General features: G+C 39.1%; 1 protein-coding gene across 2 annotated transcripts in view; it reads left to right on the forward strand.

The window, feature by feature from the left end:
• Nucleotides 1-3,085: 3,085 nt before the first annotated feature.
• MED27 (mediator complex subunit 27) overlaps nt 3,086-23,839 on the forward strand; it is a 100,568-nt gene continuing 79,814 nt past the window's right edge. The window contains exons 1-2 of one of the 2 annotated variants that reach the window (XM_068914599.1): nt 3,086-3,378; nt 6,466-6,610. In XM_068914599.1, coding sequence (XP_068770700.1) covers nt 3,173-3,378; nt 6,466-6,610 — 351 coding nt within the window. In that variant the 5' untranslated portion in view covers nt 3,086-3,172. The remainder of the gene's footprint in view (nt 3,379-6,465; nt 6,611-23,839) is intronic. The other variant, XM_068914600.1, reaches the window with a different exon arrangement.

Consider the following 23,839-nt stretch of genomic DNA (forward strand, 5'->3'; position numbering starts at 1 on the left):
GGCTACAGTGGGAGATTCCGATTCAGGAAATAATGGGAAAGAAAAAACACTGAAGATCCATGCTCCCCCACATCTGGAAATGTCTTGCCATTCCAGCCCTGTCTGAAAGGAGGCAGGATCCATTCCCTTCCTTTTGGCAGAAGCTTCTCCTCTGTTTCAGGAACGCATCGTGTAGTAAACTCTGTGACAAATTGACTGAAAACTTGAAAGAAATGATTAGGAATATAAAAATGGCAAGAACATTTTACCAGTTGCATTATTCAGCCCTGTAATTATTTGAACCAAAAAAAAAATCAGTTTATTGTATTTATCTGAACTGCTGTCAAGAACGTAGCAGTGAAGTATGAAGAAATGCAGTGGCCCTGCTGATGAATATCTGTCCAGCTTACTACAGAATAAATATCAGCATTTATGTGCTGCAGGGGAAGATAAGGATTGTTTCTTAAGATATCAGTTATTCCAAATGAAGAGTCCTGTCCAGACATTCCTTGAGCGATTCTCTGCATGTGGTAGGAAACCCAATAGTCAATATTAATTGTGTCTCCTGATGACAAAATTAATTTCTTTTTAACGGGAAAGCATTTCAGGTTGGGCACTTTCTTCCCTAACAAATTCCTGTTTACGGTACCTCTGGAAGGATTCTGAAAGCATCCCTTTTCTTTGGTGTCGCTGATTAATTACAGCCCACTCGGTTCTTAATGGCTGCAGTCTGAGTGATACTGCAGCTTTCACCCTTGTCTGTGAAAGGTTCATCTTAGATCCTTGCTCCCCAGTTTGGCTTCTGCTTCCGAAGCGAACTGTGCCGCTCTCGTCAGGCTGCCTGCGCTGCCGGTTTGGATTGTCACTTCCTTCCCCCCTCACCCCTTCTCTCCAAGTGAGTTCAGAGCTACGAACATTATGAGACTGACAGCACCCAAAATGAAATTCTCTCTTTAGCCACAGTACGGATCCGGAACTGGCAGTTCACTGCAGTCTTCTCTATTCCGTCTCTTAGTCTGTCCACATGGCACAGTGCAGTAGTGTGTGGAGATAACTGGGCTAGCTGTAGTATAACCGCGTTAGCATAGCGGGCTGCCAGAGCTTATTAGCAATGCTGAGAGGCAGGGTGTATTAGTCTGGTCAGGATGCTGAACCAACAGAGCAGGCTGTTTCCAGGACTGCAGCTGCTATTTGCATATCTCTATATGACACTGCATTATGCAATGTGGATACAACACATATGCTTTAATTTTTTTTTTTTTTTTGAGGGAGAGCACTAGGTCCTTGAACCTCTGGTGGAGATGATACAAGATGTCAGTTCTGATGCTTGTTCAGAGGTGGATACAAGTCTGTGTTGGGCCACCCAAATCATTTTGCCAGAGCCCACTCAACAGCTGTCAGATGGTAAGGATTTTTGGATGTTACAAACATCAGCCAGATTCTTGCTTTTATGTTCTACTAGTGATTTTCAGGCAAAAAGATTTTTATCAGTCCCTTGGAGATATCCCGGGCTCCTGTACCTTATATCCATAACTCCAGTTTGTGGTATACCTGTAGTGGCTACGGAAGATGAAAGTAGGACGCTGCCTTGGTTTGGGCAAGATGCCACTTAGGCAAAGTTGCTTGAAAGAAACCTTTTAGCAACTTAGCCTAGGGAATACCTTGCAAATGAGCACACCAAATTATTCAGTCTTTTCCTCCTGTATGTGACAAAATAGGAGGAGGAGCAGGAACTCCTACTCTCTACTTTAGCCATTACCTTTAGCTGGTGAAGTAGACTCTGCCTCAACTATTCCTATCTTGTTCATATTTGCCTTACTCGGTGGGGTTCAGTCCGTTGCTGATTCTTTGAAGTGCAAAACTATACAGCCATTTGTTTGTGTAGGCTGAACTACATCGTTTCCAGGTTTGCTTCCCCTCTGTGCTTAGGTACAACACCGATATTCGGATCAGAGCAGCAGAAATGCAGCCTTTGCATTTTCTCATCCTTCATGCCAAGTAACCAGGGTTTCACTTATTTTAATACCCTGCATGTTCCCTGAGAACTTTTAATTGATCAGCTGCAATTTGCAGAATCCATCGCATGATGGACAGAAAAACATCTGAGCGGCGCGCAAGGCCTCGCTTCACTTGGCCCGTGATACCTCTGCTGCTCCTTGTTGTACTCATTTCCATTTCACATAAAAGAAACATGTGCCTGAGTAAAGCATCTGACTGTGTGAATTGCGCTGACTGAATTTAATTAATACCTTTATGAAAGAGGTTATTATTTATTTTAGAAGCTGAGAAAACAAAAAAATCTAGGCCACTTCTGCAATTTACTTTGGGTGGAGCGACAATTGGCCTGGGCAGAGCTTCGTTTACTTCAGCTCCATTTATTTTAGCTGCACTCTAAGGGGGGAAAGAGCTGGTAGCGGCATCACAAACGCAACAGGCCTCTCCAAAATCAAACCAATAATACTTAGGACTACGCTGGGCACTTTCAAACTTCGCAGCGCTTTGCGAACACTCGCTAATTAAGGCTGGATCCTCGTCACCGTCGAGCCGTGGGCTGCAACACCCGTCCCAGTTCGTTAAAAACTGTAGCGCCTGCGTAAGGCGTAGAGTAGTACTCTTGCCTGCTTGAAGCTAAGCGTCGTTGTGTCCGCAGGACCTTGCTTCCTATTTTAAATGGTTTCACATCCGGCTCTAGGCCTAGAAAAATCCATACAGATCCCCCAAAATTGTCAAGGGGGTGGGGGGAATATACCCTAGCTTATACACCCTGAGGTGGCTGGAAGCAGAGAACAACGCAAACCACAGGGAGGAGGATAGCTGACTGAAAAATTATCACTCTGAGCAAGAAGAAAGGTTTTTCGGGGCGCTTTGTGCCCGTGCTCGTCTCCTGTGCCCGGCCCAGGGCACAGCCGGTTCCTCGCCGCTCCCCTCACACAGCTGCGGAGCGGGGACCGGGGCGGAGAACCACCTCGGCGGGAACGCAGCCCCCGAGGGTGGACCAGGAGGGCGAACGGCTCGGGAGCGACCCGCCGCCCCCCCAGGCCTCCCCCGGGGCCGGGCGGCGCCTGAGGGAAGCAGCGCCGCCGCCCTCCGCGGCCCGGACTACATTTCCCAGGGTGCCCCGGGCCGCCGCGGCCTCGCCGCGCTCCTCGCAGCCCGCCGAAGGGAGGCCGGGCCCGGCCGGCGGCGGGCTAAGATGGCGGAGGGGGTGCTGAGCCCCGGGGTGAACCTGGAGGCCTTCTCGCAGGCCATCACCGCCATCCAGGCGCTGCGCTCCAGCGTGACGCGGGTCTTCGACTGCCTGAAGGATGGGATGCGGAACAAGGAGACGCTGGAGGGCCGCGAGAAGGGCTTCGTGGCCGCCTTCCAGGAGAGCCTGCACTCCGTCAGCCGCGACCTGGGGTGAGCGCGGCGCCGGCGCTGAGGGGGCTCCGCGGCCGCCCCGCGTCCTCCCTCCCCACCTTCCTCCTCCTCCACCTCCCCGCGGAGCCGAGGCGGCGGTTGGCGCCGCCGGGCCCGGCCGGGAGAGGCGGCTCCGGGGCGGGGGGGGCCTGGCCCCCGGCGGGACCCCGCGGCCTCCCCCGCGCGGGGCGGCGGCGGCGTTTCTGCTCCAGGAGAAAGTTTGGGGGAAATAACCGCGGAAGCACGGCGTTTCGTGTTCTCGACGTTGCCCGTGTTAACCTCGCGTTCTCGTTCTGGAGCCTCCAAAGGGGTGACTGCTCCCGATGATATTTATTTATGGTTATTTTTCGTTTAATAAGGAGCTACTTGTGGCTTTTTCTCGGCATGGGGAACACCTTTGGTCGCAGGGAGGCTTTTCTTTTTTTGTTGTTTTTTGTTTTAAATACTCGCTTTACAAGTTTGAAACATTCAGTAGCATCTGAGCACAGGTCAGAGATGATCTTATTGTTACCCTAACTTCTGTGGCTGAAACATTAGCGCATATATAAGCGTAGTTGTGTGCAGGTCTTAGTGCAAGCAGATGTATTTGATGTGAAGCCAGGGGAGCGGCGCTGAGGAGGACAGACGGATGGTACCCGTGGCCTGGTGGGATCTCCCCAACGTCCGTTTGGTTCAGTTGGGTCCCGAACGGAAGCCACGGTGGCCCTCCAGGGCAGCGTCCCAGGACAGGGTGAGCATGTAGTGACTCTTTCCCAGAATATCTTCTGGCCTCCAGCAGTTTAGAGTTTGGGGACTTCTGAGTGAGAAGTCACGTCTTTCTGGCTCGTAGTCTTTGCTGATTTTTATTCTGTGAGTTTGTCCAATGGCTCTTTAAGCTGTGCAAACTTGTAGCGTTCATCGTGTCCTGTAGTGCTGAGTCTTCTAGGTGGAAGGTGCACTTCCTTTAGTTTGTTCTGGTCATGATACCTGACAATATGATTTGTTCCCTAATTCTTCTGCTCTGTTAGGAAAGATGGTAAATAATCATTTAGTGATGTTGTACACAGCTGTATGGATTTCTGTTATATCCCTTTGTTTTTATCCTTTTCAAGTTAAGAGGCTTTGTTGTTCCCTCTGTGATGCTATGCCATTCCTTTGGGCATCCTTCTTGCCTTTTTCTGTAGTTTTTCTTTTTGTAGGTTTGTGATCAGGATGCTGGTCTGCATATGGTGTTTAGGATGCAGGTGCACTGAGCTCTAAAGGCCTAATTTTTTTCTGGTTGATTTTCTGCTTGTTTCCAAGTAATCTTGTTGTTTTATTTGTTTTTCTGACTGCTCGTAAGCACGGAGCCGGTGTTTTTAAAGAGCTATCTATTGTAACCCCAAAATCTTGCTCCTAAACAATAATAGGTGGCAACAGGCTCTGACCTATCTTTTCCCATGTGCAGTATTTTACACTTCTCTCCATTGCATTTTATCATCCAGTGTTTTAGTACTGTGAAGTCCTTTTTCAACTCTTTGTAGTTGGTCCTTGTCCTTCCCACCCCAGATGAGTGACTTCGTCACCAAGCATTGTAACTTTGCTTTTCAATCTCTTTTTCAGAACATTAATGGATGTTTTTATCAGAACTTTGGCGACTATTTCTTTCATGATTTTTTGATAGATAACATATTTTTGGCATTTTGATGTATATTTAACTTGTCTTTTTTTGAAACATAACTGCTTTAAAATACTGTCATTTTTATAGCATCCAAATATTGGATGTTGTTTGGAAAGCATTGATTTCGGATAGCAAGGGGATGCTCTAAAGTGCATTGAAGTTAATGATCTCAGTGAACTTCAGCTCTTGTCATGGAAGTAAGGACTGGGATCCCAGTCCAACAAATTCTTAGTTAGTGTATCCGTTCCCATTTATTTTATGATATATTTAAGAAACATGAAGCGTATCTCTAAATGTTCACAGCACCAAAGCCTTAGAAAGAGTATAGGCCATAGAAACTTGAAGAAACAGTATTAAAAAAAGATAATTTTGTGGCAGGAAAGTGCAGAAGCTTCTTCTTAACTCTCAGTTTCCTGGTCTTTGGCGTTTATTCCCATAAGCTTCATTAAATACCAGCTGAGATATTTGGGATCTTTTTTTTTTTTTTCCAGAGATTTTCATAAGTCATCCATGTAAGGGGCTGAATCCTGCTCTTAATTTAGTGGATGGTCTGAAGTTCAATCAGAATAGGATTTGATGTTCAGGAGTTGAAAGGAAAGGTAGTCATGTCATTTGAAAAACTGCATTTTATATCTGTGCAAAATGGCCAGTCCTCTTCTCAGGTTGATTAATGCATTTTTTTTTAAATTGCTTAACTCTTGTTACTATTAAATGCAGTGCTTGACAAATGAGATGTGAAGCAATAATAGATCATTTTCACAGTGAAGGGAACATGGTGCTTATAATGCTATAGTTTAGTATTTTATACAGGTCCACAGATGTACAGATTGCTCATGAAAAATAAGAGATACTTCCATGCCCTGAGACTGTAGAATGCACGTACTGGATTAGAATAGTCGTAAACTTTACACGATCATCTTCAGGATTAGGACTAATATCAATTCTGTGCATTTACATGAATGAAATGTTAATTTCTAATGCTTTGATGAAATGTTGAGGCATCTGCCAGCTTGATGGGAAAAAGCTTCTGCTCACACACAGTATTGCAGCCAGTGGAGATGCTCAGGTCAGCATTTTGTTGTTTCTGGGAGAATGCTTTGCTCAAAAGATGCCTTGGGTTCTGGAACCGCTTGCAAACAGACACCACAGTGCTTGTAAACAGACCCACAATATTTTGACCCTTTCCAGGCTGCCTGAAAAAGACCCTTGACTTGTACTTTTCTCTCCTTAAAAACAATGAATGTAAAAACTAACAGAGCACATAAAACTGTTTGCATAATGACAGTGATTAAACTTTTTTCAAATTGAGCAGATATTTAAAAAAAAAAAAAAAGTTGATATTTAAATAGAGGTCATACATGATTGCTGTCCCTGCAGTAACACTGTACATCTCAGGTATGTGTATTTTCAGACCTGACATTAAAAGGCACTACTCTTCTTTCTTTCAGTGAACTGGAGCGTCTGAGCAATCTAGTTGGTAAACCATCTGAGAACCATCCCCTTCACAATAGTGGACTGTTGAGCCTAGATCCTGTTCAGGACAAAACACCTCTTTACAGCCAACTTCTTCAAGCCTACAAATGGTCAAATAAGGTAACAAAACATATCAATATTAAATAACTGACTTCTTAGAGACCTCCATATTGGGCAATGTAGTTGGTATTTCTACAGAACATTTGATTTACAATACGGTAGACCTCAGTATTTGAGACTGTCAGAATTGCTGAAATTATTATGGATTTGGGGACCATAATGTACATTTAAATGTATTTTGAAGGATAAAAATGGTATTTTAATTGAGAGGAGAGACTAGGGCAGCCTTAAGGTGCTCCCTTGTTTTTCTAGGAGAGTGTTACCTCCCAAAGGGAATAATGCTTTGTGTTAGCTGTTTAGCTCCTTGCCTTATGTAAATGTCAAACAAAAGTACGTTCTGTCCTTGCATCTGCCCTTGTAACAGAGGGCAATGGGATGTTAAAGCAGAGAATTAAGAGCTTTTGTCACCTCTAAACCTATTTCTAGGAAAGAAATTTAGAGAGAAGTTGTTATAATCGGAAAGCTTGATTGCTTTCCATGCTGTTTGCTTCTGCTAAAACCATTTGCACCTGATCTCAGAGGTATAAGTCTGGATTGAAAATCTTTGGTATAGCTAATGGTTCTGGACTGTATATATTGCATTGAATTTAAAATAATGTAAAAAAAATAGTTTATGCAGATGTTAATGCATTTTTTAATGATTGTTTATGTTGGGGAAAAAATTATTTCCGATGAGAATAATTCAATTCAATAATCCTGTTTGCTGCATGTATCTAGAGACAGAAGCTGGACAGATATCTTTCCTTTTCTGCCCTGAATGTAGTCTGGTTGTGGTGGATCAAAAATATCCCTTTCCTCACATCTGATTTTATTTAATGAGTAACCATTGTATTATTGCACTGATTCTTTTTATTACAAATCCCAATCTGAACACCAATATGCTTCTGATTGCCTGCTCCTATCCTGAGTTTTTAAGCACGTTTATTACTTTTTATAGCAACATTTAAATGAATATATATTTAAAAGCTTTTTAAATTATTTATTTTTGAAGTACTAATGAGCTGGTACAAAATGTAAAAGATGCATTCATTTCAATTATAATCATTGTTACTAGTGAGAGACTCCGCAGTTGTAGCTCTTAACAACTATGTGCAAGACAGCAGGAGTTAGCAAGAATAAGAAGTATGGAAATATTTGGGCATTTAAAACAAACAAACAAAAAAAAAAAGATTCCACTCTAAAGTATTTACCGTGATACATGAGCAAGGAAGGCTTTCAGGCTGTACAAGACCTTACTAGGCAAAATCTTGTTATAAACTGAGCCAACTGCACTGATATTATTCAGATATAGTTTAAAATCCCACAATAACGTTTGTATTGTCACTTTTCAGAATGCAAATATGTGTTAACATCTTGTAAAATCACTAGAATTCAGCACTGATAGGAACGCGGCGTGGTTGGAAAATGGGGGAAAGGAAGGATTTTTAAGTAGAGATCTATTTATTGAGAAAATGTTTCATATTTGCTTGTGTTTCTTGCTGTTGCTTATAAACAGACTGTTGTCACTGAAGAAAAATAATTTATTTGCTACTTTCAGGAAAAAAATAGAAGCACCTAACATTTATGTACTAAAACTTCTAAACTCATAATGCACTTAAGTCTTTAGTGGTTTAATTTCTTTAGGTGATTGTCAGAGTAAACTCAGTTATTAATGAAATAGTGTTGGCAGAGTTGTTCTAGTGGAGTGTTTTTTTTTTTTTTTAAATTAACTTAGTGTTATGCAGCTTTGCAGAACAGTTTTTCGTAGTACTGTGTGCTGATTTCAGAAAGCTTTAGTATCCTATGTGCTCATATATGTGTTTAAATGTTCCAGGAGAAAAACAGCATTTTATTCTTCTACCTCTGTTATCTTTGATTTATATTTTATGGCTAAAGTGAAATGTACTGCTTCAGTTGCACTTAAATAATTATTTTCTATCCAGTGCTTCTTCTAAACCTGTGTCCTATCTAGAGTGTGTAGTAACCAGCAGGCATTCTTTGCCAGCGTACGGGTGGATTGCCCGTGTTTCTAACAGCAATGTATTGTTACCTGTGTGAGGGTATTGGCTGCTGGCTTTGCCATTAGCAGCAAAGATTCTACCGGAGCTCATATATACAGCTGCTTAATTCTTCATTGCTAAATACACTTCCTGAATAAATGTTATTTCATTATATCTTTTGGCCACCTTCTGTTCTTATTATGTGTCTGGTGTTTTCTGTTGCTTAGAAGGGAGGATTTAGATGTGGTGATGTGTCAATACACTTTATGCCTGTCTGCATTTAATTTTTAATTTGTGACCCCTTTGTGGCTTGCTTGCTTGCATTTTTGATGAGCTGAGATAAGAGCATTTTCCTCTCTCTTTGATTGCTCATGCATTACTGATAGCATGAATAGCCATACAGCTGCTGGGGAGGATAGATGGAGGAGAGTTTTGGGGCTATGGTGCAATTCCGGAAGGACATTCATGAAATATAAGGAAAATGAGCACAAAGACTTTAAATGTGGAGTATATATGCTATTTATTTATAAAACATAGGAAGCTTGATAGAAGAGTAACTCTTAAGACAGAAAAGGTCAGTAATAACTGGCCTATTTTGTGAGAAGTAAATCGTTGTTCAGTATAGCTTAGTACTGTGCATTTAAAATAAAGTCTTTGCTACATTTTTTTAAATGTAAAACTGAAAGCACAATTATAGTGCTGAAATGGTAATTAAAAATCAGCCTGTCATAAGGTATCTTTTATAATAGTCTGTCTGGTAGAAACAGATTTTAGTTGATCCGCTTGTATCGGTAATTTTGCTTTCTCAGCCAGTTCTTGAAGAATGTAGCGACACCAACCTTCCAGGCACCATAACCACATGAAGTTCCTTAAAACATAGTGCTACCAAATTGGTTAAGTCTTTTTTTTTTTTTCCAATAGTTTATGAAAATGTGCAAGACTTCAGCAATTTCATAAATCTAAAAGTGGCTCATATTCACCTGTGTGACTCTTCTTGTGGCAAAATTGGTTACACAAATACAAGTTTTCTGTTTTTTCTTAAGTTTCAGTTGAGGCAATATTAACTATTGCTCATGGTGATTCATGAGACTTTGAACGTTAGAATAGTTGCTCTTTCTTTAGATTAGCAGCTTTGTTTTGGTGTTAGGTCAAGGCTTATAGCAAATAGCGAATCTTGATTGAGTTGCATGCATGGACAAGTTCTTGAGTTAAGTAGCAATGCTGCGTAGCGAAGATTCCATACTCACAGAGCTAAATAGAAAAATTCTCTGTTTAAGATGGGAAAGTTGACATAGGAGACTAGACTTACCTGACAATGTTTTACTTGTTTTATTTACCAGTGATAAATGTGTGTAATTGTGGTTGGTTACATATTTTGAGGAGACCCACTTTTAGGTGGCAACTTACTGACCTAATGCTTTGGTTTAGTGCCATAGAGGTGGGTTGCATTCATTGTGGTTTCAAAGATATTTGCTCCAAAACTTATTTTACTGCTCCTGTGAGTCACAAAGCTAGTCCCTTTGTTTCTGAGTATCTGAAGTTTGACTGCTCCAGGGATACAGAAAAGTACAGTGGAAAAACTAAAACTTTCCTTACAGAAGCGTATTATCTTGGCAGCTCTTGTTATTTATTAGCACCTGCTATCCTGGTATTTACTTACTGTAGTTTATCCAGTAGTTTTGCAGATGGTAGACTTGTCCATGTAATAGAAGCAGCTGTTTGGGAACACAGCAGCTTGTCAAATGTATTAATTACACGCACAGGCAGCTGTAAAGGAACTTTACTTTTACAGGTGTTTAGCAGAGCTTACAGGCTATAGCTGACATAAACACTGGAAGTTTACATCGATCCTTTTGCAAGCAAGAGCTAGACAGTTTTGTCTTTGCTTTAGCTACCTGACTTCTTGTTTTATGTGTTGGGAGAAATCATGCAGGTAGATTACTTTGCTGACTTTAGGGTGCATGGAGGAATGTAGTAGAGATGAGTCAGTAGTTAACGTCCAATTTAAATAATGTGTTTTTTTTTTTCTTCTTCCCCTTCAATTTTGTTTGAGAGGTTGAGTTTTTCACTGCAATGGAAGTATTATTTCCCAGAAGGATCCTTATATGCCATCTAATGTAGTCCTGAAGATATAATCTTAGATAAGACAAAAATGAGATGTTTAAATATTGTTGGTAGGTTAGGAAGCTCTTAGAAATCAGCAGATTATTTTTTAACACAGACCAGTTCTACCTAGTAATTGTAGTTCATTTCTGTTTCAAGTTATGTATCTCTCAGTTTTGCATTTTTTTTGTAATGTGCTTGTTATTTCTGAGCAGCTAATGAATCTGAGATTACAGTAACAGTTGCAAATGTTACTGTATTGTATGTATGCGGCCTGATACTACTTAAAACAATGAGTACTTGACCTGCAGAGTAGTATGTTGTTACTTCTTGTTACCAGGTACTGACTTGTTGCATTATATTAGCATTCACAGGAAACTGCCGTGGGAGAGAGCACCTCAGCTATAAGTTTAGGTGAAAGGAATTGATGAAAGTGACTCATAAAAAAAAAAAAAGTCAGTATTTCAGTCTAATTTATTTTTTAAAGGGAAAAAAAATGGCCTCAAATTTGTGATAGAGCAAGGGAAGAGCTCGCTTCTGTTGTGGTCCAACATGTTTCCTTAACAAGTGCCCTTACGCTGGCCTTCCTCATTCCAGGCTGCTTCTCATCTTTTGCAGCAGATGAGACCATACTCTTGTTCGTAAGAGTATCATTTACAAAGCAACTGTGCATTTCTTGATATTTGTTCTCAGTACTGGAGATGAAGAAGCTTTGTGAGGGGGGAAATATTGATTATGTGATTAGGTCAATACTGTGATGCGTATCCCATAATCTGTTTGTTAAAGCTCGTGATAATATAGTTACCTGATTCAGCTATAGTAAAGTTGGCGATCATGGCAGATGCACGTTTATGGAATGCTGCAGTTCAGATTTGAGTCCATGAGATTCATGGAGTGGAATAAACTTTTTGTTTTTTATTTGCTGCTTTAGTGAGGTTATTGCCTGTAGCGTATATTTGTTCATCCTCTTTGCCCTTGGCATAGCATTTGCATACCCTAGCCCTGTGCGTGCCTGAGGCAGTATCTGTTAAGGTGTTTCTGTTGGCTTCAGTGGAACTGAAAATATGCAGCATATTATATGTCCATGGAGCTAGGTAAATGCTTTTACAGTGCAAGTTCTGCATCTCTTACAGATGCTTTCAAGTAGTTTGTGCACAAGATTTGAGCATTAATTACTGGTAGGGACTTTTTTGCAGGTTTATGTGAAGAACACTTGCAAAGTGTCTCAACCACCAAACTGGCACTGTAGAATCACTCATACCGCCAGACTGAAGAAACACTGGGTTTGTTTGATAGCAACAAACTGTAAAAGCCTTCCTTGAGCTGTTGAAAGTGATTGTAGTATTAGCGGAGTTTACATGCCCAAGTGAAAGTACTCCTTTTCTTTTAGGAACAGTACTACAAACGGGGGAAATTTAGAACAATTGTTGTCTTGTATAGGTGGTATTTTTTCAAAATTTTTCCTTGAGCTGAACTTCACACTGAAGTACAGTGCTGTGCACTCTACAGAGTTGCGTTTGTACTGGTGGTATTTATCATAATGAGACTGTAGTTAAAAATTATGTTAATAGTGCGTTTGGCAATGCTGTTATTTCTGCTGAGGGCAGAAAGCAAAACAAACTTTTCTGACTTTCTGATTGTCCGGGCGAGTGTGCTTTAGGTCAGATTATCTTATCAACTCATCTGTAAAAAGAAGGTTATGGCAACTTGCATGGACTTTACAGTATCAGTGATATTGTAAATATTCTAAGTGAACAAAATTGCATAGATGTCATGAATTTATTTAAAAGTAGTAGATTGGCAAATACAAACTGAAGAAAAATTACTGTTGATCTGCATGTTGAAATACATTAAAAAATATTTAGATTTAAATCTGTTACTTCATAGCTTCCTCTTGTTTTTTATATAAATTTAAAATCGAACTGTTGAGATAATTACCATTAATGAGTTAAAATGATTTTCTGTCACATGAGAGAAGAGAAGAGGCATAGATAACTTTTGTTTATTAAATTATCTTGATATATTCCCTGATAAATTATTTGTATAAATTGTGTTTGTTGTAGGTCTCAAAAAAAGAAATCAATAGAGCCTGTAGAGGAAGTCCAGACTTGTTAGACTGCCCTTGGTAGCTTAGTATTGATTAGACACAAATATTGAGTTTAACGACAATAAATGCCATTAAATGTTAACCATAATAGTAGAGGAACACTGTTGAAGTAACTTTTTTTTTTTGTCTTGATTGTAAAATGAAGTACTCATTCCAAGGAACATTAATTTTAATTTCTGGATGCGCTGAAACATTTTGAATTTAATGTAGTTTTACAGTAGCATGGACAATGTAACTGAATTATTATGTTGGCAGTTCTTTGGAAGTTCAGGCAGATGGCCAAGATTTTGTCCTTTCAGAACTTTATTCTGTAAAAACGCAGTGCTGTAATATTTTGGCATACTTTTGCATGCAGATCCAACTTTTTCTGTTCAGGGCTCATTCACTCAAATAGCGAAACATTTTCCTTTCAAGTGTATTGTAACATCAGTGAACTGAATGCACATATTTGGCATTGAGGAAACTGGTATCGTGAGATAGTAAGATAGGATTAGTGGGACAACTTTAGATGCTGGTATTCTCAGTGAGCAGGGACCTCTAAAGAAGTTATTTCGGGGAGAAGATTTGAAGTGACCCAAATCTCTTGGTTTGCCCTCCAAAGGGAATAATGAAAAATAAATTAAAATTTAAATTGAAACAAAATGACTGCTTTCCTAAGTCCACTGAAGGATATTTCTGTTGCACTCCTGAAAGAGTGTATTTTCATCTGCTCTGTAAGTGCAGAATCGGTGCTTTAGAGAGGGAACCAGAGTGTAAAGGCTATTGCGGATTACCTTTTCGAGCCTGTTTCCCCGTGTAGATAAGCAATAGGAGATTATATTTCTACCACTGGAAAAATGGATGATGTGCATATTGGTGTTTTCTTGTAGAGAAGGCACAAAATAGGAGCTGGGCCACTTGGATTCTGTTCTTGCCTTTCTTATTAACTTTCTTTGTAACCTTGAATAGGATGCATGAATCTTCTGTGCCTTATTTTTCTTACGATAAAATGGGACAATAATACTTAACCTACTTCTCGGCAGAGTTTCTAGTCTAAATGTGTCTCAAGTGCCTTGGGTTCTTTGGACAGAAATGCTCTGTAGATGCCAAGTATTATCCCGTTAGTGACTAATGTTATTTGTGTGGCAGTCTGGAAAAATGCCCTTCATGGGCTTTTAATTTTCTGCGATTTTAGGCAAATGTTTTGGTGAAATGTCCTTGCTTGTTCAGAATTACATTAACATTCTAGTTTTTTAAATGAATAGGAAACAGGTGGTTACCTCATCGCTTCCAGCTGCGGGAGTTATTAATTATTGTTCAGCTGTCTGCCTGAAGAATATTGAATTTTTTAATTGGAAGGTTAGTTTTAGTGACCAGCAAAGAGAGGAGTGACAAATTCAGGTAGTATGTCTATTATCTTTGATATTTTAGTACTGGTGGAAAAAGCATTGAAAAAGACATTAGGAGGAAAAAATAGACTTGTGCCAAAAAAAATTAAAATAATCTACCAGTGTGTATACACTATTAGAGCAGGAAAAAAATGCAGGACAGAAACTTTCTCTGAGGGTTTCTGAGCTTTGAAGGATAGTTTAAAAATATTAAAAACAGTGGGGAGGAAAACGGTGAGAATAGTGAAAACTATCAGGAAAACAGGGAAACTTGCAGTAATAGCACAGGGGGACTTGCCAAGTACTATATGTTGGATGGGGGTTTGTATTCCCTAGAAATCCTGCATAAAGCAGCATCTGTTTGGGGGCGTTAGAGACGGACAACACCACTTATGCGCACCTTTTTGTTGTTGTTGTTGGGAGGGTGCATCTTCCCTCCTCAGCTGGGAATTGGTGGGATTTGGACATCTTGAATTCTGTGTTTCTTTGCCTTTGATTCCCATGCTGTTTTTGAACAAATGAACCAAGCTGGGGCTATCCTAACTGTTTTACTGCTAGCATATAAACACTGTAAGAATGTTTTTGACTCCTAATAGTTGAAAGAAGAGGAAGTGAAAATTACAAATTTCCTTTTTTCTTTGCACTACTGAAAAGATGCTCTGGCAGGTGAGATTCTGCCACGCTTGCCTTGTTGGGCCAGTATTGTTCCCTCATAGGTTGGTTGAATTTCATGGACGGTTTAAAAGAGTAAGGTTTGTTTGTTACTTCAGTAAGAGAAGAGTGAGGCTGAGTACTTTGTCACTCTAAAGGTGAGAAATAATTAGCCTTTGCTTCAGGCTTGCTTGTTGTATAGTTTCAATGTTTTGTATCTGTGAACTTTCCAGATTTATAATAGTAATAATTTGTACTAGGATGCTGTTGTGAAATAAGGTTATATGTGTTTAACCAGAAATTGCCTCTCTTACTCAATTTTGTTAGAATACTTGATTTCAAATCTGAAACAGCCTGAGAGTATGATGCAGTGCTTTTCTATTGTTGTGCCTTGTGTTTGTTGTTATTCAACAGTATTTTTCAAGGCTCTGTTCAGAATAATGCTGTGAGCAGTACTGGTCTCACTCTTCCTAATTATGAGAAGTGATATATCAATACACACTATTATAAATCACAGCCCCCTTGTCAGCTGGTGGGAATTATTTCATGCTTTGCAACACCTTTATTTGCTAATGAGCGTGGTTTTTTTCCTGTTTCTTTGATAAGTATTAATGTTCTAGCTGTTAGCCTGTTTCAGGATGGAAATGATTGATGTTGCTGTAGTTCAGCCAAAATGCTTCTGCCCACTCCCAGTTCTTCCCCCAACTCCTTTTTTCCTCTGCAAGAGCTCTTCACAGTTCACGTTGGATGGTTGAATTATGTAATTTGCAAGCCAGTGATCGCTTTCCATTTCTAAGCTGTATAATGCAGTCACCCACCAAAATTGATTCAAAATCTGTTTTAAATATAAACAATGCAGTTTTAACGAAGTCACGTATTTGCACAGAAAATGAAGTATGCAGATGAATAAGTTATGATACAAATATTAAATTGAAAGAAAAGGATTCACTTTTGGAAGCTGAGAAAGCTGAGAAATGTGACAAAGAATAACTGGAAATACCTGTTTTCTTGGAATTAACTGAAGAATATGTGGGACATCAGAACAAGAAGAGCATTATAGGAAGGCCTTGGACCCAGTATTTCTTTGTACTTTGTATTTATTTGCCTGCTGGCTCTCAGTAGCTCAGGCTGACGTGCTACCTGTGATGAAAGCCCAACTATCTTCCAGTGCACCATGGCCACCATGATAACACAAACGATGTTTTCGGAGACTTGAGCCCAGGACTTGCCCCAACAAAGAGCACTGTGCAAGGAGAAAGAGCGTTACCTAATTTTCATTGTCATCCTAACAGCTTGTTTTTCTAAGGCTTGTAGATGCTCAAAAGCCTTGAGCTGTTTATATGCATGAGGACTAATGAAAGCATGCAAGAATGGGATAGGAATTTTTAAATGCAGAAAACAACTTTCTTCTGTTTCATAGGACAGAGACAAATTAATTTTGGCTATTTTTAAGTTTATAGATTCTCTTAGGTAAACCAGATATAATGTATTGAATCTGCTATGGCTACCTGTAAACCTGTCTGATATCTAAAGCAGTATAGAGCGGTCCAGTTTTTTTTTTTTTTTTGGTACATAGAGCAGTTTCCTCAATAAAAGATGATCTTCCTTTAGAGTATAGTTTCCTTTCTATGTGGAAGATTGGACAAAAGTTCTCAAAAAAGAATTCATTTTATCCTATGTGAAGTTTTGGGTTTTTCTCCTCTTATTTTCCTTTTTTCCCCCCCTCTTTTCATAGTTAATCTAAAACTCTATTTTACTTTTTTTTTTTTTTTTTTTTTTACTTTTTGTCTTAAATTGTCTCATAAGGCATAAAAACAGAATGTCATGTACCTAAAATAGTAGGACTTGTGTGTAAATTGACTTTAGGAAAAATTTCTTAAGGTTTGGTTGCAGTTACTGGTAGTAGTTCCTCTGGACTAGACTGTAAGTTTTCATTGTGTTGTGGAAAAAAAAAAATACTTCTGAAATACCCCTTTGCAGCCCACTGATATGAGTGAATAATGCTCTGGGTTTCTCATTTCTCAAAGGAAGTTATGTCTCACTTTCTCTGAGGCAAATTGAAGGTGTTTGTAAAGCATGTTGGGACCTTTGTATGAAAGGTATTCAATACAAACAGTAATATAAACTAACTGATAGAGGTGATAAGCAGCCCATTTTTATTCTTTATATGGAAAAGCTCCTTTGTAGTTTCTAGAGGAAATCAAATACAATTGAAATTTTAATGATCTCACCCTGTTGCTCTCCTCTATTGTTGTTGTCACATCTTTCAGTGTGTCTGTTATTTGGTGTTTTATGCAGAAGTGCACTCATCTCTAATCTTTTTGGGGTTTCTCTTGGAGTTACTAAAGTTGGTCCCCTCAGACAGTTCACAGAGTGACTCAATTGTCTGAAATACATATGAGCAGTACGTGATTCTTCCCAGTTGTACCTTAATCAGGACTGTTAAATAGGCTACAAAACATGGAAGTCACATAGAACCTAAAAAAATTGAAGATAATGTGTGTTAGGAGCTGTATATGGTCAATATGCCATTCAGACCACTGGTTTGGATACAGTTTCATGGCATTGTACGTTTGACAAAAGCGTGACAACAGTTGCATGTCCAGCAGTAGTTACTATAAAACTTCAAACATTGGGAACTTGTAACCCAAAAGTCTGCAGTGATTCTTGAAATTTCTGGCTGCTTGGGATCAATACATACTGATTTTTATTTGCCCAAGAGAAAAGGATCATCCTGCCCTGCAGAAGTATTGTCATTTTGTGGCTCTGATGTTATGACTATTGAAGAACATGCCTAAGAATTTATAGAGCATACATCACCATTGTTACTGTTCTGCTTTTTAATTTTTACCTATATAAAGGTATTTTAAAAAGGATGGGCAGTTGACCTCAAATGAGCTTTCAGAAGGAATTTTTTGTTACTAAAACATGCCTAAAATTTTACCTAACTAAAATTTTGCTTGATAAATTGAAGAAAATTGTCTGTTCTTCTCAAAGAATTGTTAAGAATTCATTAAAATATTAATGAAGCAAGTACACATCTTGCAGTAGGTATGGTCCCATTATGTTCTCCTGAGGGGGAAAAAATTACTTATTTTTGCAGGTGGACTTTGTTTCAGATCTGGCCAGGTATCTGTTCCAGCTTTTACGATACCTGAATTTTGTGTATTAGAGTATTTTTCTGCTTCGTGAAAGAACTCTGAATGACTCTTCTTATGGAGAAAGCTAAGAGCTGACTTTGCTTCAGTTATAAAATACTGCCTCTTGAGCAATGGACTAGTTTTTTTTTTTTTTTTTAGTTATATTCCTGTATCATGGGTCAGCTAGGAGCAGAAATATGGAAAAACAATATTCCAAATGTAGTAATAGGAATTGTAGCCTGTATAATTTTATGACTGGCCGTCAGGCTAGTTCCGTAGTTAATTAAATGTTTTTTGGCCCTCAGAAGTTTGAGTAGTGCCACAGTGGGGCAGCTTTGGGGGACTGGGAGGTGAGAGTAGGAGTACTACACTCAAAGCTACTTGAGTACAAACTCCTTTTGTTGTGTGGTACATCTTGTTGGTATAAGCTTGCTTTTAAAAAAAACTGAGAGTGAAAGGCTGAAGCTGAATCACAGAATGGTTGAGGCTGGAAGGGACCTCTGGAGATCTTCTAGTCCAACCCCCCCTGCTCAAGCAGGGTCCTCTAGAGCATATTTCCCAGGATCCGCCTCCAGGTAGGTTTTGAATATCTTCCAGGGAAGGAGACCCCACAACCTCTCTGGGCAACCTGTTCCAGTGCTCAGCCACCTGCACAGGAAAGAAGTTTTTCCTCAGGTTCAGATGGAAGTTCCTGTGTTTCAGTTTATGCCCATTGCCTCTTGTCCTGTCGCTGGGCACCACGGAGAAGAGTCTGGCCCCATCCTCTTGACGCCCTCCCTTCAGATACTTGGACACGTTGATGAGATCGCCTCTCAGTCTTGTCTTCTCCAGGCTGAACAGGCCCAGCTCTCTCAGCCTTTCTTTGTAGGAGAGATGCTCCAGTCCCGTAATCATCTTTGTAGCCCTAAAGATGATCTGTTAGTACATGTTATCATTTTCTTGGCCGATACAAGATTAGCCCCAGTGTGTAGCAGTTTGTTTTATCCAATTTTAAATGTCCTGAATATAAGGCTTCTACTTGCTCAAGAAACAAAGCCATAAATAAAATCTTTTAGCCACTGACTTTTTTCAGTATACTGTAGCTGAACATAATATCTGCTCTGGGTTAATAAAAGTAGATTTAATGAAAGTTGATCGATTCCACCAGGTGCTGGTCTCTTTACTTTTTTTGATCTTATCACAGAAAGATCAAAAGTTTATGCATCTGAGCAGCAGTTCTCTTGTTGTGTTCTTTTATAAGGTTTTTGCCTTAGTGTGAAGCATTCAATCATACTCTGCTGTTCCACTGAGTTTGCAGAGAACCTTAGTACTCCAGTTAAATGCCTAAAGCTAGACTGTGAATAATCTGAGAGCTGAAATCGCTCATGACTGTAGGATGTACACTTGTTCGATGTCTTAGGGAGTTAAAAAAGCCTTTCTTGGAATGAGCGTTTTTTTTTTCTGTGCTCATGAATTGACTTGTTCCCAGATAACTTTTCTTCAAAAGCGGATATACTGACAAGCTGACAGAAATAAGTAAAATAGTTATTGGGTGGAATTAGTCCATATCATCATATTATGAAAAGTAAAGAACATGTTTAAACACTAAGAACACTTCCAAAGATGCCTTGGATTTGGTTTGAAAGTAGACTACAACAGCTACATCTTAAAATATGAAATAAAAACACAATGGTCTTTGATATTCAGACTTATGCTTAAGAAGTTATGTTCAAAAGCAGCACCAGTCTTGATTAATTTGTCTGTTGTAGTTGTATTCTCTAAGCTTCTATAATTGGCAGCAACATGATAAAATAGGTGCTCCATATACTGTATGAGATAGTAGACACAAAGGAGTTGCATCTTGATGTGACATTTTATAGTACATTCTAAAATAGATGTATTTACTTATTGTATGAAATTGTAATTCCTATGGAAGTCAGTTGTTGAAAATATTCACTAAAAGCCTTCTAGGTTGTGCAAGCATGCAAAAAAGTAGGTGCAGTGTTTTCCCTGAAAACGTTGCACACTGATCCAGTGCTACGTGCTGAAAGAGGGGGAATAAACTACATGCATGTACTGTTACTTGCAAATATTGGGTTAAAGTTAATTATTTTAATCTTTCCATGTCATCAGCAATTTAGTATACTTTCTTTATTGTAGCATGCTGCTCCTGCCACAGAAAATGTGGAGAACATGGACTAGAACAGAAAGAGTCTTCAGGTGTCTTTTAAACTGTTTTAAGCTGTCCATGATTTGAAAATATTCAGGAATCTGTGATATGAGCTGTTTGACATTTTTCCTGTTCCAAATGCTCAAAGGAATAAATCTACATAAAAAGCAACTTAGTTTTAAAAACAAGAGAGTCTTTGAGACAGTGACTGAAATTTCAGAATGTTATTTTATTTTCCTCTTTTGGCTGACCACTACAATAAAACAGCTGAATCAAATACATTCTTTTATGTATAAAATATATTTTTTGGGTCTTGACAGCTTGTTTCCAGTTTTAGTCTAAATCAGTTTGAAACAGCTGTTCCTAATCTCTGCAAAACAGTTTTTTGATGGAAATCATGACATTCTCAACTACAGCAGTGTTACTGGGCTCTATCTCATTTCAGAAGTTGGCTTTTCTTTATGTTAAGAGAATTCTTCATTCAGGGAAAATGTCACTTCTGCATCAAATAAGCTGCATTAAAAAAATATAGCTTTTTTTTTTTCTTCCTCTTAGAGTTTCATTCAGGTTGAATATGTTTTTCTTCCTACAAGACTGTTTTAAAAAAAAAAAAATCACTGGATGTTTTACCATTAGTTAGATTTTTATTCTAATGTTCCTTGCCCTACCCATATGCTTTCTGTTGGGCTCTATTTAGAGTTTTCTCTGCGGTTGTCTCTGCAGTGAGACTTAACAAATTTTCTGGCTTGCCTTATGGTTCAATTTTACTCTAGAGTCGAATCTTGTATTTTCAGAAATTTCAGTGTAGCGTTTTCAGTTTGCATGGTGCCTTTTTTTTTTTTTTTTTAATTTGACTGCATTGCTTGATGTATCTTCTGAAGCTCTTTGTGGAGATTTCATAGATCGCAGAACTGATCAACTCTGCAAGTTCTTTTGTGCGTGGTAAGCAAAAGATAACCTCTCACGTCCAATTTCCTCATCCTTTTGGACATCCTGGCATGTAATGTGGAGCAAAATATTTGTTGCCAGTTTTCAGGCATTAAAGCCATTGTGATGTTCTCCTTGCCTTAACAGGGAAGACAGAAGAAAATAGTATTTGTTAGTGACTTTCTGTGCAAAAGAACTTGCTGTCTAGTTGACTGTGTGAACACAAATGGATGATGAAACCCTCACCTTCCCATCATAAATCTCCTGAAATGTCCACACGCAATATCAAGGGTTGCGATGTCACCAAGTTTACATGGTGCTGGAAGGACTCTGGGGTTCTGCTTCTCTCCTCTGTTGTTAGCTGGCTGGGTAACGTTTCACAAGCCACTTCACTGTCCACGTCTGTGTTTCCCTGTCTATAAGATGAGGTTTGTGCTGCATAAAAAGTACTTTGAGAAGTCTGAGAGAGACTGTTGCATAAGAGTAGGGGCACTAGCGCTTGCCGATCTAGGTCCTGCGCCCGCCTAGGACCACCATGCTGGAGTTTCTTCTGGGTTACTTTTTAAAGGCATGTTTTATCAGCTGAAATAAAACCTGATGCAGATCTTGACACAAAAGCTCTTCCCTTTAGCACCAACTATAGTGGCCCACAAGCCTATTTCTCTGTTGGCTCTCAAGAAACGTCAAATGAGTCGACTACAGTCCTGATGCCTTTCTCATAGTTCTCTTGGTACCTCAGTGAAAATTCAGAGTTGATTCTGTTAGGCTGGATAACTGAAATGAAGCAGAAATTGCTGTCTTGATGTGTCTGTGTAATGGAGTGATTAAAAATGCCTTATGGTGGTATAACTTGTGAAATACAGTAGCAGTAGAAGAGAAGACGGGTTCCAGAGCAGAGCACACGGTAGAAAAGGAAGGGGGAGAGGAGGAACCTCACTGGGATTTTTACGATGGGACAGCCTCAGAGATCAAACGATTGATGAGACAAATGCTTTACAAGTGCTTCCTTGCTCCTTAAGTTCTCATGTATTAAAGGAGAATAGGAAGGAAATGCTTTACCTCTTAAAGAGCTGTTAAATGTTTTCACTTTCAAATTCAACATTTTGCCTGGCAAATACTTGAGGAATGTTTATAATTTTCCTTGAGACTTTTTTTCTTCCCACAGTCTAAAGAACCTGACTTGGGGCTGCTTTAGGATTAAGTGAGATTACTAGCATCTTCTCTCCATCCCTCTTGTGTACCTTCTGTGAATACATCCTAATAACTATTGATACAGCATTCATCCTGCAAGAAGCTAAGACCTTTAGTGTTTGCTGATGCTGCAGTTCTGATGTTGTGTTTTTCTTGAAAGTAAAATCAATTGAGACAAATCTTGATAACTTTTCCAGCAACTTAGATTTCAGAAAGATTGCATCAACAAGAAGAAGCAGTGACATAGAACATCCAGATTTTCAGATACAAATAATTTTCCTTGCAATGTAGCAAAAGTAATCCTGCAATGGAAGAGGGGTTGGTGGAATAAAGGAAGATTCGACCTAGGTTCATAAGCCAAAACATGTTTCTGATTCTTGACGTTTTTTTCCCTCATGACCGTTTTATTGCCACATCCTTTTGATAGGACTTTGTTCACAGTAAGTTTTGCTTTTTTTCCCCTGTGTTAATAAACTTAAGTTCTTCTGTGTGGATCTTTCAGAGAACAGAGGAGGAAAGTGTTTAAAGCAGAATAAACATTAATGGCATGGGAACTGTTTTTGGACTGTGGGATACTACGTTACAAATACCTTTATGCTAATCTTTGAGCCAATTTTAAAGTGATTGTTTATGATTTTGTCTGACTAATACTGTGTGTTCGATGATGGTGTGCCAGTGGTTATACCATAGTAGGAATTTCACTAACTTACCAGTATGCTGAATGATGGCCCTAAGAAGGGTCTTATTAATGCTTTCTTTCACTTTCCAAAAACAAAACAAAACAGTTGCAGGGAATATTAACTGTTATACAAAAATTAGTCTTGGTAGAATCCCAGAAGGCCAAATTAGCTAACAAAGTACTATCCTTAGCACGTTTTTGTAGGTGCTAACTTGCAAAATGTAGTAACTCCCAACTGTAGAGAAATAAAGGGTCTATGGTGTTTTGGTGAGCGTCAATGATCTGCTTTTAAAACAGACAGTGACATGCAGCAATAGTTGCAGAATGTGCTGGAGTGGACTGATGCGACATTTATCATGTGTTTATTTAAGAGCATGGAGTTTTTGTTTGTTTTGTTTTTATTTTTTTTCTCTAGGGAATCTTGCGTTGCTGTGATGACTTTCTACCTTCAGTATACTTTTCACTTTCTCACCACAGTGTGAGGTCTGGGAAACTAATGTCTCATATTCACTACACCTGGTAAATATAGAAAGAATATTTTTAAAATAAATAATGGACCAGGCAAAGTTTTTAGAAGCTTGCATGATCAGAGTGGTAGCAAAGTCTTTGTGATTTCCCAGGGACTAATGAAGTCAAACGGTGCCTTGATTGACTGATTTGGTTTATAGTTTTGTTCTTGCAAGTTGCTTAAATGTAGTTTATAACCCTCAATGCTGTCTATCTCCATTAAAAGGTTACTTATTAAAATAATGAGTCTTCTAAATTGCACATAAAGTACTGGAAATATTCTTTTCTTATATGCAGTGACATGTCATCCTGATCAATAGGTTAGAAAGACATTTTTGCAGGGACTTTTTGCAGGAGGTTAAAGGCAAAAATAACATATGTTCAGGAAGTTTCCAGGTTACAAGGAATTGTCAGTTTGCAAAATAATTT

This window comes from Struthio camelus, chromosome 20 (assembly GCF_040807025.1).
Source record: "Struthio camelus isolate bStrCam1 chromosome 20, bStrCam1.hap1, whole genome shotgun sequence".
In the NCBI taxonomy this organism is placed as follows: Eukaryota; Metazoa; Chordata; class Aves; order Struthioniformes; family Struthionidae; genus Struthio; species Struthio camelus.